This window comes from Amblyomma maculatum, chromosome 4 (genome assembly GCF_055883805.1).
Source record: "Amblyomma maculatum isolate TAMU_Amacu chromosome 4, ASM5588380v1, whole genome shotgun sequence".
NCBI lineage: Eukaryota > Metazoa > Arthropoda > Arachnida > Ixodida > Ixodidae > Amblyomma > Amblyomma maculatum.
In genome coordinates this window covers 29,603,852-29,619,152 of record NC_139347.1, presented here as the reverse complement: position 1 = coordinate 29,619,152, position 15,301 = coordinate 29,603,852, and the positions used below count along the sequence as shown (strand labels likewise).

The following is a 15,301-nucleotide window of genomic DNA, read 5'->3' as shown; positions in this document are numbered from 1 at the left end:
TCGTCTTGTCTTCTCTTATGTGCGTTTTTACATGTTAGGCTGCAGTTACACACTATCATTATCCAACTAGCTCAGGTTTAGATCATCCTGCCGCTTCTTCTCTCCTTCGATGCGAGTGCAAGATGATTTGCGTTGCCTCAAATCCGTCAATATTTACATAATTACATCACAGCTACGGACAGATTTCCTTGCTAAATGTATTCGAAATTTACAAGCTTCCAAAACCGTTGCTCCGTACTTTTTTTTTTTCCTTTCATTCAATTCTGTGATCTCAGATCCAATGTAACTGTTTAGTCGGTAATTGACTGATTACACGGATTTAGTATTTGTAGTACATTTGGCAGCCCACATTGCACCCTGGCCAATCCCCCTTCGTGTGTACGTGCCATTTTTCAAAGAAGTAGAAGCCCACAGAAGAAGCCCGCAAAAGAAGAAGAAGAAGAAGAATAAGAAGAACGTGCCAGCTTGCGAACGGAACTCCGCTGCTCTCGACAAGCTTTCTTCCAAGCGCTCGCAGCCATCCTCATCCCGCCGTCCGACCAGGCGCAACGCAGACCAGAGGGTGTATGACTCGAGAGGACTGCCGCCACAAGCGCGCACTTGCTCCCGGAGGCTACTGCTTCGCTATTCTCGGCGTATCCTTATCAACGCGAACCAGTGTCAGCGGGGACCCTGCGGGCTGCCCTCTGCCAGCCAGCTTCGCCTTTGGGGCCTGCTGCCGTGTACGTATGACACACAATGCCAACAGCTTGGTTGCTTATGCGTATTTTACCGCGACAGCGCCGTTAACCGAAACTCCGGCGTCGACGTTGGCGCTGTGAGCGAAAAAATAAAATTAGCTGTGGTTTAGCTTGTGGTTAAACCTGGAGTTACGCGAGAGTTATCTGCTTGGCTAAGCTTAGGTTCGGCTTGAAAGTAAAAACATGGCTTTTGCATATTGTAGTGCACTCTATAGTTTCAGCTTTATTTATGCCATAGGGGGCACTCTTAACCACTAAAGTGCGATGAGGCGAAAGCGTCTGTTGCACGGTGGTCCGAAGCCCTCCACTACGGCACCCCTTTCTGTTTTCACTTCCACCTTCGGGATGACGCGATAGCGTAAGCTCCCAGCCAACACATAAGGCCCTGCTTTAACTAAGCCCTATGAACGTGCCTACGTGGCCTAGGGATAACATGAATGCGAAGGTTTTGGCAGGCGGCTGATTGTGATATCACCCTCTCATATGGAAGGGGAGACCTGAGTTGTCAGCTCCTGCCCAACGTATTATCAGGAAGCCCTACGTCCAGTTAGTGCTCGGCCATGTCAGCTGCCAGCTACCGCCTCCCACGACCTATTCTTTTTCTTCTTCTAGCGGTTGCTAGGCCACGGCTCAATGTCAGTGTAACCACGCCAAGGTGCGACTACGACGAAAGTGTTACCATGGCGAAGAGGCGAAGTTGCTGGCGTAGTGTAGCTCTCGCTGCAAAATTACGAGCATAACGCTGGCAGGCGGTAGTTGGCAGCTGACATGGCTGAAGCACTGACTGGCCGCAGGGTTGTCTGACATTACGTTTGGCAGGAGCTGCCAGCTGGGGCTTCTCCCTTCATATGGGAGGGTGATATCAGAATCAGCCTGCCAGGGCTCTTGCATTCGCGTTAGCGGTCACACAGGCGCGTTCATACTGTTTGGATAAAACGGGGATTTAGATGTGCGCTGGTAGGCAACACTTTCGCGTCATACCCTAAAAAGGGAGAGCTTGTGTCCTCCGTAATATTTTTTTTTTCATTTTTGCGATTACCCACATCCTCTTATTGGAGTGCCGAAATGTTGATTTAATTAAACAGCGTTTCGCTGAAAGGAAAAAAACAAAGAAACAAACTATGCGAGTAAAAGAAAACGATAGCGTATTTTTTAAAGGAATTGATAACGACAATTTTCAGTGAGGTTAGCCGAGAAGACACAGAGGGGAAAAAAACGTTGCTGGTTGCGCGGAGAGTTAAGTGATAACAGTGCAGTAAATGGTGCATGCAATTAAACATTAACAAATGCAAATCAATGAGGGTATCTCGAACTAATGTAACAAGTCCTATGTATATGCTTAATAACGTCCCATTAGAATCTGTAAAGTCATACCGCTACCTTGGTGTAATCGTTACTAGTGATCTAACCTGGAAATTGCATGTCAACTCCATCATCGCTAAAGCCAATCGTACTCTCGGATACATTCGTCGTAATTTCTCCCTTGCACCATCATCATTAAAGCTATTAATGTATACGACATACATTCGTCCACAACTGGAATACGCCTCATCTGTTTGGGACCCCGGTCAAGCAACACTCATACACCCCGTTGAGGCAGTACAAAATCGCTCAGCCCGGTTCATCTTAAATAACTATCAAAGGACAGCCAGCGTTACTAATATGAAAGCATACTTACATCTCCCGCTGTTATCTACTCGAAGAAAACTATCCCGCCTCTCACTTTTTCACAAAATATACTACCATAACTCCACCTTGCGTTCCTCATGGGTTCAGCCACCATCCTACATTTCGTTTCGCCGTAACCATAGTCAAAAGGTAAACATTCCGCACACAAACACAGTTGCCTATTTTAACTCCTTTCTTCCCCGCACCTGTAATGATTGGAATAACCTCTCTGCATCACTAACAAGTATAACTGAAGAACAAAAATTTAAATCCGCGCTGCAATCTTTCTTTTTTGCCTAGTTTTAAAGCTTACTGTATGGTTATTTACATAACATCATTGTATACTGTTGCTTATTATATTTTTATATTGTTGTTTTTAACGCCTATGCCGTTTTCCTAAATTTCCTAAATTGCACATGTACCTTGTTCTTTTTTGTTTGCTTTGTTTTTCAGATTTGTACGCTTTTGTTAACCTTCTGTTTTATATATATATATCCTGTATGCGCCCCTCCCCTCTGTAACGTACAACTGTACCCTGAGGGTATTATAAATAAATAAATAAATAAATAAATAAATAAATAAATAAATAAATAAATAAATAAATAAATAAATAAATAAATAAATAAATAAATAAATAAATAAATAAATAAATAAACACGGGATTTACAGATCTACTAATGTAGCATATTCTTGACTTGCATGGCACGGAATATGGCATGTTGAAGATCAGTGTTCCCAGCCACCATTGAGTGAATAAATCAAATCAGGCCTGCCCCGAAAAGATGGTCTTGCACGCGAATATACAAGAAAGGGCTTTATTACCAGAGTTCATTTAATCAGTTTAATGAGGGGCGGTATCATGGTTGCACATGCTGCAAGCGTTTCTTAATTTCAATCGAAGATCAGATAGCAGCAAGATGCCCTTGCTGAACACTCTGCTTGGATAACAGTGGATCAGCGTAGATGGTACACATTAAGGGGGTTGCGTTTCGGGCACGTGGGGTCAACTCTGCATTGTATATTGACAAGTGCCATTACTACGCTAGTTACCGCTGAATTTTGCAAGGAATTTGGACATGTCTCCCTCAACCATGGTAGGTTGTGGAACAGAAGGGACCTAGTTCCTTTTTCTTGAAGGCTACCTGCATGGAATGTATGGCCTATAACATATGATGTACCGGAGATATCGGTCCGGCCAACACTTGATAAACCGGAACGTATTTCAGCTTCCCTCGCGGCGGGTACTTCTGAAGAGCCATTGTTCTTTCACCTCTCAAGACTTTAACAAATACTCACAGCAACAATATGAGAGTGGGAAAGTTTAAGGGGTATATCTTCGGAACAAGTAGAGAAGTAGAAATCTAGAAACCAAGTTGGAGTATTATGACCGCCTTGAGCATCATGATCGCCTGCATGGTCAAAGGACTATATATTAGTTGAAGTAGGACTTTCATTCTTGGCAGGGCTCAAGGTTTCTAAAAATAGGTGTAATATGTTTTTTCGTTGAACACGTACATGCACAGTACATATGACGTAGCAACGTTTGTATGCATTTACGGAGGCGCAAATAAATAGGAGGCCGGCGTCTAGAAAATGTTGGGGAAGCGTCAAGTGACGTTTTCTTTTGACCTATAATACAACGATGAGCTCGTTTCGTTTCTAAAGCAGAACTTGCTGTTAAAGTACTGTGGCTTGGATTCCTGCTCTAAATCAGAAAACGCACTGGCGGTTCACAACTTCTGCACCTTCATAGCAAGTGTCCGAGAAGTAGTGACATGCAGCGCCGACAGTGCTACCGACATGCAATCTTCTTTCAACTTGCACAGACAGCGCTTATCATCTCAGTACTGGATATGTACAATACTGATAAAAAGCTTTCAAGCCGCCTTTTACTGCGACAGGAACGGCCATATTGCGACTATGGCTTGCTTGTTTTGCGACGAGAATGAAGTCTAATAGGAACGTTGCCTTTACACTCGGATATTTTAACAGCAGTGCTGATGAAAACCTAGTGCTGCGTTGGTTTCGCCTGCCGCTTGTGTGTGGTGGAGACGGTGGCCGCATGGCGAACTTAAATGCAGTGGCCATTGATAACCTGCCCAGGGCTGAAGATAATGCTTCACAACTGTGACTCTTCTTCCAAAGCGCTGTCATATATAGAACTGTGAACTGGTCACGTTTACTTTTTTTAACACTTCTTTCTTATACTCGCGCGTTCTCATTCACTCTGGCTTGCATATACCTGATATATTTGTTTTGGCGACATAATTCTAAATTCTTGTTTTCACAGAAGAATGTACAAATAGTCTTATGAAATGCATGTGTGAAGTGTAACTCTCCTCAGTGAACCAAAGTTGTCTCCCTAGCATGAAAAACACCATTCATTTTTTTTTTTTCGCTTCCTAGTCAATCCCAAGCCATTGCGAGTAATTAAGCTTGGTGGTGGCACAGAAGTAGCCGAAGACTTCGTGGTAACACTTCCCTGCTTTCACATGCAGCCTGATTTTACCATATTGCGCCGCAAGCATGCAGTCTCCGGAACAAGTGGCCAGCAAAACAGCCTCGTCTTTTCTCAAGCTTCACTTCTTATTGTTGTATGGCTGTAAGTATATTCTATTCAATTATGTAGGGGGTCTAAGAATCCAGGTGTGCGGGGAAGGAAAGGTATGCATGCTTACATGTGACCTGTACCATACAAGATAGCCCGTTATACTTTGTGGCCCGGGCAGAGGCTCTTTATTTTTCTTTCCTTTTGCATGCCTCAGCATAATATGTACCATACAAGGTAGTGGCACGGGCAGAGGTTCTTTATTTTTCTTTACTTTTGCATGCCTCAGCATAGAATATATATGTACCATACAAGGGAACTCTGTTCGTCGCTGTACATAAAATATAACGAGAACAGAGGCACCAGATGTCCCAATAAACATGAAATTGTGGTTGCATGGATATGCTGCATTAGAAATTGAAAATAATAATAATTCTTGACAGGAATCACAAAATCTTGCCAAAATGACCTTATCAAGTCTTTTCACCTTACCGTGATCTATCATACTCCGTGGTTATTCACTAGTTCTGTTTCTGCTCATATAATAGCGAGTTAAACTGAAGTGCTCTCTCTTTTCTGCCGCCGGCAGCGTTTGGCAGCGCGAAGCCATTCCGAGGCCCGTTCGCCGTCTGGTTAGGAGCCTCACCGGCTGTGATCGGACTCGTCAGCTTCGTGTCGTGTGTGGTGACGCTGCCGCTCAAGGCCGCCATTTGCCTGCTTTCCGACGCGCGCCATAACATCTGCCTGCTCGTTGCACTGGCCGCCTTTACGGAAGGCTCTTCGAACCTCTACATGAGCTTCATGGTGCCAGCGGGCGGGCGCGAGACGGACGTCATGGAGTTGGCCACCAACTACTCGGAAGTCGTGGGCTCGCGCCTCGTCTGCTTTCCGCTCGAGATGGACATGAACGGTGGTGCCGTCGTCGAGATGACGTGTAGGTTGCGCTGCGGCTGCACGTACAACGATGCGACCGGGCACGCCAACATTGACAGCGCGCTCAATGGCACCTTCTTGGACGACCATCGCGGCCTGTGCGTTCCGTCGCGAGATTTTGACGAGATGCACAAGGACTACTTCTGCGAGGTGTCCGACGACTACGCCTGCAAGATGAGGTGCGGACCAGCGAGGCGGCTTATGGCCAGCACCACCTTCTGGAGCTACGCAGCGACGTACGGCGTCTCCAACGCAGCCATGTCGACGTTGGCGCCTCTCTCTGAGGCCGTGACGTTCATGGTACTGGACAAGACAGGCGCCGAACTGCCGGCGATCTACAGCGAGCACCGTCTCTGGGGTGCCGTAGGCTCGGGCGTAGTAGCCGCGTTAAGCGGCCTTGCGAATGACTGGGCCAGCGAGTCGATCAATTCAGTGGACTTCACGTCGGGTTTCTACATCAACGCTAGCCTGGCTACGCTGCTCATGGTCACCATACTGCACGTAATAATGCCGTCTAAATCTAGAAGGCCGTACTGTAGCCAGGCCATACAGGCAGTCGTCACTCCGCGCACCGCGCTCCTGCTAGTCACGCTGTTCGTGGTCGGCTTCCTCTCGTCCGCCTTCTCGCTGCTGGGATTCGTTCACCTAGAGGGCCTCGGTGCCAGCAAGATGCTGATGGGCATCGTGGTAGCAGCCCAGTGTCTCACAGGGCAGCTGGTGTCGCTGTCGGCGGCCGAGTACTTCTTCAAGCGGCTCACCCAAAGCGTCATTCTGAACCTGACCCTTGGCGCAAGCGCGATCCGCTGCCTCGTGTTCGCATTGGCCGAGAGCACGTGGCATGTCATCCCCGCCGAGCTGACGTACGGCTTTTGGTACGGCCTCTTCTGCGCCTACTACACGTCGTACGGCTGCAACAGGGCCCAGCTTGTCGCACAAGCCACGGTGCAGTGCATTCTGAGCGTGGCCTTCGAAGAGTTCGGTACGTTTTTCTCATTGCTTTGGCGATCCGATGAGATGGATAATGAGGCAGAAAATACGCAGAGAATCATGCCACAATTTTAAACATGGCGTCACTCGTAATATTCTAACTGCTGGCGATATAAAACAATGGCTATTGTTAGCAGGAAGGAAGGATTTATATACCTTAATTACTTGAGTATCAGAAGCTTGATTTATAATTTACAAATAGATGTTTGTTAGTCGAGACGAGATGTCTATCGGTGCAAGGAGCATATAACCTCTAACTAAGCAATTATAAATGATAGTTTAATAGAATAAATGCAAACTTTGTACTACTCCGAACCATATTTTCCATAATCTAAGACCAACTGTGGTTTAGACGTCTAGTCTGATATGCAGTCAACTATAACTGTGAGTGTCGTGAATAACAAACTCATGTTCTTTTTCAGTGCTTAGACGAAGAAGCTGAAAGAAAAATAAGTATTCGAGAAGAGCCGAATGGTGTGGTATGGTTATGAACTTCCTCCGGCTCGCAAAAAATTATATAGTTTTTCAGACAATAAAACCGTGTTTCTTTACTAGAGAGAACGGAATCTCACTGCAAGAAAGAAACAGTTATATTTACTGAAAACAAATACTAGCAAAAATTCTCCTCTGCGTCCCTTTATAACCACTAGTGCAAAACTACAATACTTATGATACTTCTTAAGTTGCCTGTTTCCTTTCCCGATGTTTCCAGGAGTAGGAGTTGGCAGCCTCGTCGGTGGATTGTGTTTCACGCACGTTGGACGGAGAGAGACCTATATATGCTTCCTCGCGATATCACTGCTATACACGGTCCTTCACATTCCGCTGGAGATGTACATCACCCTGCTCGAGAAGCGAAGTAAGGGACAGTGCTTTCTCCCGCGTACCAGTTACCAGGACAAATTGGCTCTTATCTGTAAGGGAAGCGATTTCACTGCTCGGTGATCAATCAGTGAGAGCATTCTATCATTGCTACGGTTTAATTAGGCAGAGTCGGAGCTTGTCAATAATACAATATAGGGAATCGCAGGTGAGTAAATGTAAAATTTGTGAAGATATTACTCACTCGGCTGTTGCGAAAGCGGCTATTTTCCGTTTTTAATGTCTTATACCACGTTTTGTTTGCGAACTGGCTGCATTAATCATAAAGCCAAATATGAACCGAAAATTAAACCTAACTTAAGTTTCGAAAGGCTTTCGAAAGCACTGCTAATGTTGAAATGGCACAAAATCTCTTTACAAAGCGGGGTTCCTATCTGCAGTTTAAAAGATCTGACTTCATCGATGTCTAATAAAACTTAAACTGAAATGCAGTAGGAACAAGTGAGCTCAGCAGTGTTCATTCCACTTGCTCAGGATCTCGTCCTTTGCCTATTCTATCGCGTACCCTCTTGCAGGCGGAGGCGACCCGACCTACGGGGCTTCGTGGAAGAAACGCATCAACGCGGTGCGCTCGGCGGCCGTACCGTACACGCCGGAGCGGCTCACGATGGAGCCTTCGGAGCTGTTGCGGCTGCGCGACCGGGCAGAAATCATGGATGATGAGTCGCTCACGCACTCGCCTGAGCGCCGGTTTCGCCACGAGGCCACGACGGGCACTAGCGGCGCCGGCATCAGCGTACCGAGCGTGCTAACTCTGCAGCACGCGCCCATATCAGTAGAGCCGGAAATGGACGCTAGACGCAAGGACTACATGCGGGACATGCTTGGGAGAAGCGACACCCCGCCCGAGCGGAAGGTCGACGAAGATGTCGCGCACAAGCCTTCTAGCGAGGAACACAAAGGCGAGCAGCAGCGCACGGAAGGTGAGCTTGCTATTTTTCTTTGCATAGAACAGACAACTGATCGAGTAAGTCAGATTTAGCATGGCGTTCTATCGCCCACCACGTGCCTTTTCCGAAAAGCGCTTGTTGCGAGTAGGCGTCAATCATGGCACATCAGGTGCGCATTCTTGCATGAACGCCCGCCCCGTGTGTGCCTTGTGTGTGCCACCCGGAAGTATGCTACCGAGCGCTCCACCTCAGCAGCTTGTGCTGGGTTACGCGCACACGATCAGTCTTCGACGTGACGCTACATAGGCGCGGCTATGCATATAACAGCCTATTTTTACCACATTGTGTAAGTAATTATAGTGGTAGCTCGCCCTTAGTCGTTTTCTGGACAGTGCTCTGACACTTGCGCGGACAATGGGGTTCTGATCAGACATGGCTATTGCATATATACCGCTTTGTCGTATGCTCTTTTCTAGATTATGGTAGCATAGTGTATATGTCAGCAATACCTTCCTATCTGAAACGATTGTACCCAGTACATAATCCAGGTTTGAGTATTTCAACCGGTGCCTACAAGGCATCATCTATAAACAGTCATTATGTAGAAACAAACGAGCCTTCTCTTGAAAATAGAAGAATCATGCTCATATGTTCCTACATTCTAAAGATACGTTCGCTGCCAAAACACCTCTGCCACCCATAGTTACAACGTGCACTTCCAGAACACTGTTTAACAACAAACCACTAGCTCCTCCGCTTTGAATAGAAATGCCAGGAATTAAATTAATACTGGGCACACTTCCCGATGTAGCACGAAGTCCTGTCCTGACCCATTGCCAGCTTCTATGATTTCCGTTGTGTATGCGACCTTATACTAACACCGTTTCACAAAAAGCAAACTCCACACGAACACATATTACAAGGGTTCATGGGCTTAGAAGAAAAACGTAAAGATTACGGATCAATTCACACCAATGGCTTCAAGAAAGCTTTTTATGTTGGTAGTAATATAGTAGAAAACAATCGGGAGAAAACATTTGGCTGCCCAAATATGCATCAGTGTTCACTGCCTAATCTTATACCATCACCTCAGGTGTAAAAAAAGAAAGACCATACTGAAAAAAAAAAAAAAAAAAAAAAAATATATATATATATATATATATATATATATATATATATATATAATCTAAACCCACTCCCTTAGCGTAATCGCTGCACTACACTTCAAAAATGCAACAGAACAATTGGTAGGAAATATAATACATTGTATACCAACAGCAGAAGCACGAGGGCATGAAACAAATTCTGCTGGCTACCTAGCCATGGTGGAATAAAATACAACGAGACAGCTGATGGCAGCTGCCCGAAATGCAAAATTAGAGGAAATAAATGTACATAAAGATGTCTTGGAATTAATACAAAGAAAACTAAAAAAAAAAAAAAAGGCACGTTTCGTGGCACGATGAAATAACTAACTGCACCCCGTAAAAGCAATCATCAAAGATTGGAAATCATGCAGTAATCAGAAACGCTTCATCGAAGTAGTCTTGGGCACACATTTGTTACGCACAATTCCTAATAACAAAGAAAGATAAACATTTATGTGAATTCTGGGGTGATGAGGTCACTGGAACTCTCATTTTAATCACATGTACAAAACTGGGAGACCCTAGGAAGAAAATATCTCACTTCATTTTACAGTCCCATTTTATCTAGCAGTGCTTTTAGGAGAATATGCAATTACCCATGTTTCACATGTTTTAACGTTTCACAAGAAAGGCAGTTTTTTATGCAAGCTATAATTATGTACACATCTAACCTTGTGTTTGGCGCATGATAGTCATAGTTGCTTATGCGCCATAAAACCCCATATAGTTAACTGGCACGCTGCGACGCGAACTCGCTCCTTTTTTGTATTTTGTAAATATTGTACAAATCTCCCATGTCCTTTCTAGCTATCGCTAGGATTCGCTTCCTTTGTCCTTCTCTTCGCTATCCTTTCTATGTTCCCTTTCTTTCCCGCCGACTGCAACTCGGGGGCCAGTTGCCGGCAACATCCCTTTCCTTTCTTTTTGAATATAATGTTTTTTAAATAATTACCACTATCGCCTCTGGAGTCCTTCTGCCAAGTGACCTGCCATGCCAGTATAGAGTACTAGAGTAGCACACTATAGTACCAGCTCACCCTGCGGTGCTCGCCTTTCCTGACTGCGCCAGTCCACGCCGGAGAGAGACCCCGTTACAGGAGTTCCACGCAGTTACGTGTAGTGATTGATGTCGCTTGGATGCCTCAACGTGCGCTCTTCCCTCGCCGGGACGTTTTGTGGCTATGCACTCAAAGCTACCGAGCCGAAACGCTTCAGCTTACCGCGTAGCAGAATATAGTCCATAAATATATCTCGGGTCGTGCTCTGGAATATTATACAATTGCGAAAGCATTTACGTTAAATTGTCTGAACATTGGACTCCGCCGCGCAAACTAGGGTACCTCGATGGCCAGCGCCGCTTCCTTAGTCCAAACTAGTAACTCTATAGTGATGCCGATGATGAGTTGTGGCTGCGTCCTTTGTATCGAGTGGTCTCAGTAACATGCCCTAGCCGGATGAGAATAGAGAAACTAAAAGAGAAAGAGAAATGGAAAAGGATAGGGTAGAACTGCAACGAGCACTATCAGCGTCTTCGTCGTGCGGATTAAACTCATCAAATCAAATTTCATGTATAGTGTACGTACGCAAGTTGCTTCTGCCGCATCTACACACCGGTTTCTGTACGCTTTCACAACGCGCTTGTTTAGGCAGCTACGTACAGTAGAATATTAAGAGCGAAGTTCATTTAGGCCTTCATTATATGAAAGAAACATATTTCTGAGTCGTTGGCGGCTAGAAAATTTCTAGTAAAGGAGCTACTTAAACCGCAACTGTAACTGAGGCCAGACAGGCCAATCTGCATGGTGGAGTGACACCATGACGAAAGCTTCACTCCCGCAGCATTGCATGGTCTCAAAAAGTTGTCCGATGTCGCTTCGCAGCCGCCGAAGAGGAGTGCTTTTAGAAAAGGGCGCATGGTGGGCGAAACTCGTGGCGCCGCAAGGACGAGGAAAGTCGCGCTTTCGGACGTCAAAAAAAACAAAAAACAAAAAAAAAAACAAAAAAAAAAAACAATGATACCGGTATTGCAAGCAGCCGACTGTAAATCTCCGATTGCATTCATGTACATAAAAGTAACAAAGTTAAGTAAAAGTTTTTTAGTACATTTGTTAACCTGTTTGGTAGTTTGCATAATTCACCTGTTTTCTGATTCCAGACAGCACTGGTGCTGCAGTGCCGGTGCAGTGTTCTCGTTACCTCAAAAAGCCTATGTTTAAAAAACCTGGTTCACTTTCGCTAAAAGACACGGTACAGCGTAAGATGCCCTCGCAGCATTTCTTTTATTCACAACGTTGGATTGGGCCCCAATGGTGTTTGGAATAAGTTGACTCTAGGAAGGCAGACACTATACTGCGAAGCAGACGTTTACTTCGTCATTGATAAAAGACTTGGGATATTTCAGTGAGTGTAGAGCGCTATAATGCTGGGCGTGAAAACTGCCTCTGAATTGCAGGGAAATAAGTTTATAGCTATGAGGGGCGCTGTTGTAGTAGATATGACTAGGAAATTTCGACCATATGCGGTTCCTTAACTTGCTCTGCCATCGTACACCACACGGGCGCCTTACTTTTCTCACTAACCACTCAGCGCCTTAACTACTCATCCACTGCGGCAGGGAATTATTGGCTCGCTGACCACCTGTACAATGAATTTATTTTCCGCACATCACTTGTGCTTTCCTAGAAAATATATCTCAGCTTCTGTGTCTTTAACAAATTACATTCATCAAAGAATTCTGTGTATACGGTTTACTGCCGTCTATACAGGTCGACAGACTGACGGAGCAGTGGCATCATGCTCAGCTTATACGAGCGAAGGCACCGCAGGCAGAGGAATCAAAAGCGAATTGAGTCCGGAAAGCCAAAGCGGTCACGCCAGGAACGCGGACACGATGCTCTCTGGTCCGGTCAGCGGCGCTGATGCCATGCCCGAAGACAGCGTGCAGGAGGGTCAAGCTCTCCAGGGTGGGGTGAGCCGAACCTCGGCCGGACACTCCAAGCGGAAGCGGTCGAAGAAACGCAGGCACGGAGGCGGTGCCGAGAAGAAGCGGCGCAAAAGCAAGCTCACAAACGAAGAGAGCCGCGTCACCGCCGTCCGTCAGCTGCCCCTCTCACCCTCAAAGGACGAGAGAAACAACAAAGACTAGCGCGCGGTGTTTTTCTTGTTTTCCTGTGATGTTAGTGCATATTTTAATTTGCGGCTATCGTTTTTTCGCCTGTTACTCAACTCTGTGAGTGACATTTTAGGGATATTTATATCGGCGCCTGGATCAACGTCTACTGCACTTCCACGCAAATGACTTTTGAATGTTTGTGGTGTCAGTGCTGCAATGAAGGACTATACCTTGTTGTGCTTAAGTATTACTATTAGTACGATGCAGAAAAAAAAAAAGCGAAGCCACTTTGAATCTGCTGACCTGTCCGTACGTATATATCAGCATGGACAGATGAAGGTTGTGTCACCCCGGACAGAGCAGTGCGCACTGTGAGACAAGGGATTTCATTCTTGTTCTTTGCTCGCTTTATATACGAGTCATATGTGACGCATGTGACTCTTCGTAGGATATTGAAAAAAACTAAGCGCTTTGATAGTGTCGGACGCTTTTAAAGTATTCGGAGCATATTTGTTCGAATGTGCAAAGGTCGTGTAAAGCTGAGCGAGAACATTTGAAAAAGGCTAACCATCTTCTTGGTAGCCTTAGGAACGACGAAGTTCTTCATTCCAGAAGTGAACAGAGCTACCATAAACGTAAAATTAAGTTTTCTTTGCTCCCAGATGCAGTTATTCAGTGCTGTTCACAGCTGTTCGCAGCTGTTTCTTCCGTTTAGACTGCAAATGTTTCCGAGTATTTTTGCCCCCAAAAAGATAGATTTAGACTAATATTACCAGGCTTAAATCCTTCATGCAACAATGTTAAACGTTTTCCGCATGTCAGAATAACACCCCCGAGTACCAACATGAATTCCAATACTCACAATATTAATCGTGCTAGCAGTGGTCCTCGCTTGAGTAATGTTCAGTAATTGAGGCTGGAATAAATGCCTATTAACGAAAGAAGGGGATTAGGGACGAGAAGGCCACGTTTGCAAGTCGACGATAGTCTCACGTGCAAACATCGGGAACCACAGTCCTTGCTTAAAGCATAACTAATAAAAAAATCGATTTATTTTACCTCGCTGTCGATGTGCGGCTTGAATGTTCCCTGCCAATTTTCAACTTGGAGTTTTCAGTCTTGTCTGTCTTGTATTACGTCGAACTCACCGCCATGTAATATACGGCATCAAGCAGGCTTGCCATAGAAGTATATCTGGAAATTCAGCCCATGAGACATGACGGGCAAAAGTGTATTTGAGGCACGCATTTTGAATTTAACCGTTCTCCTTTCAGACATCAACACTGATGGAGGAAGGCGTGCATAAAATCTGTATTACCTTTATTTCACAGATAAATCAGCAGGCCAGTAATGTTCCAGGGGATGACCTGCATTCGTTTTAATACGCTGATATGCATCAATAGGGGCTGGAGGCAGGCACATACTCTTGCAGGCGGACAGGAGGCAGCTTTTATCGATAATCCATAGACCAATATAGCCCTCATTTCATCGACGTGTGCCCAGTACTCTTGCAGGTAGTTGTAAGGTGTAAGACGTCAAGAAAGAACGAGTCAAGAACAGGAAAATAATTTACTGACATATAAAATAGTTTGGCATTGGTCACTCCGGATATCGCCAAAGCATATGACGATGTAGAACACTAATTTTTCTCTTTAATAAAAATAAATAGAAATAAAAGAATCGGGTCACATATTTAGAGTTTTGCAAGGTTGAAAGCATTATTAAATGTTAGGAAATTGTTCTGTACTAGATGTTTTTTTACTTCGTAAACTTATCAAACCAGATGTGTGCCTCAGGGATCGATGCTGTCTCCATTACTTTTAATTATATTAATACGGGATATTCCTGTTCGTCCTGATATAAAAGTGTACGCGTATGCGGATTATATTGCCTTTTTCGCTTAAAAGCCTGCCCTTGAAGTTTGGCTGGGTAAGGTAAAATTAATTCTTAACGTGAAAAATACCTGAGTACTCTGTTTCCCCTCGGCATACCTTCTTTAAAATGTCGCTCTTGTGTATTACAATTAACAGATCCCACAGGTTGAATCCTTAAAATATCTGTGCATAATATACCTTTCCAAATTAGACTGGTGACCTCATATAAAAAACATACCTGAAATGCGAGCGAGCCCTTGGCCGCCTCATCAGAATTTCGGTATGTACAGCGACACTCTTTTGTTTCTCTATAAAACTTGACCGTTCACTTGAGAAGAAATCTGCAGTTCGGTTGTGTTCTTTTCTATGGCAGTCCTATATATCTACAAACTACGACCTTTGTTGCTTTTGGAGAGATGAGAGTTGCGGCTATGTCTGGGTTTGCTAAAATCAGTTGCAAATGTAGCCCTCTATGTAGAGGTCCGTGTACGAGACTTGAGCACTCGGTTTGATCTTTTC

The 15,301-nt window shown here is 45.0% G+C and overlaps 1 protein-coding gene across 1 annotated transcript; it reads left to right on the top strand.

The window, feature by feature from the left end:
- Nucleotides 1-8,553: 8,553 nt before the first annotated feature.
- On the top strand, nt 8,554-15,099 carry LOC146190565 (uncharacterized). The gene is made up of 2 exons (XM_084599810.1): nt 8,554-8,681; nt 12,562-15,099. Exons 1-2 carry the CDS (start codon nt 8,570-8,572, stop codon nt 12,939-12,941), a joined length of 492 nt encoding a protein of 163 aa, XP_084455936.1. The 5' UTR covers nt 8,554-8,569; the 3' UTR covers nt 12,942-15,099.
- The last annotated feature ends 202 nt before the right edge of the window (nt 15,100-15,301 follow it).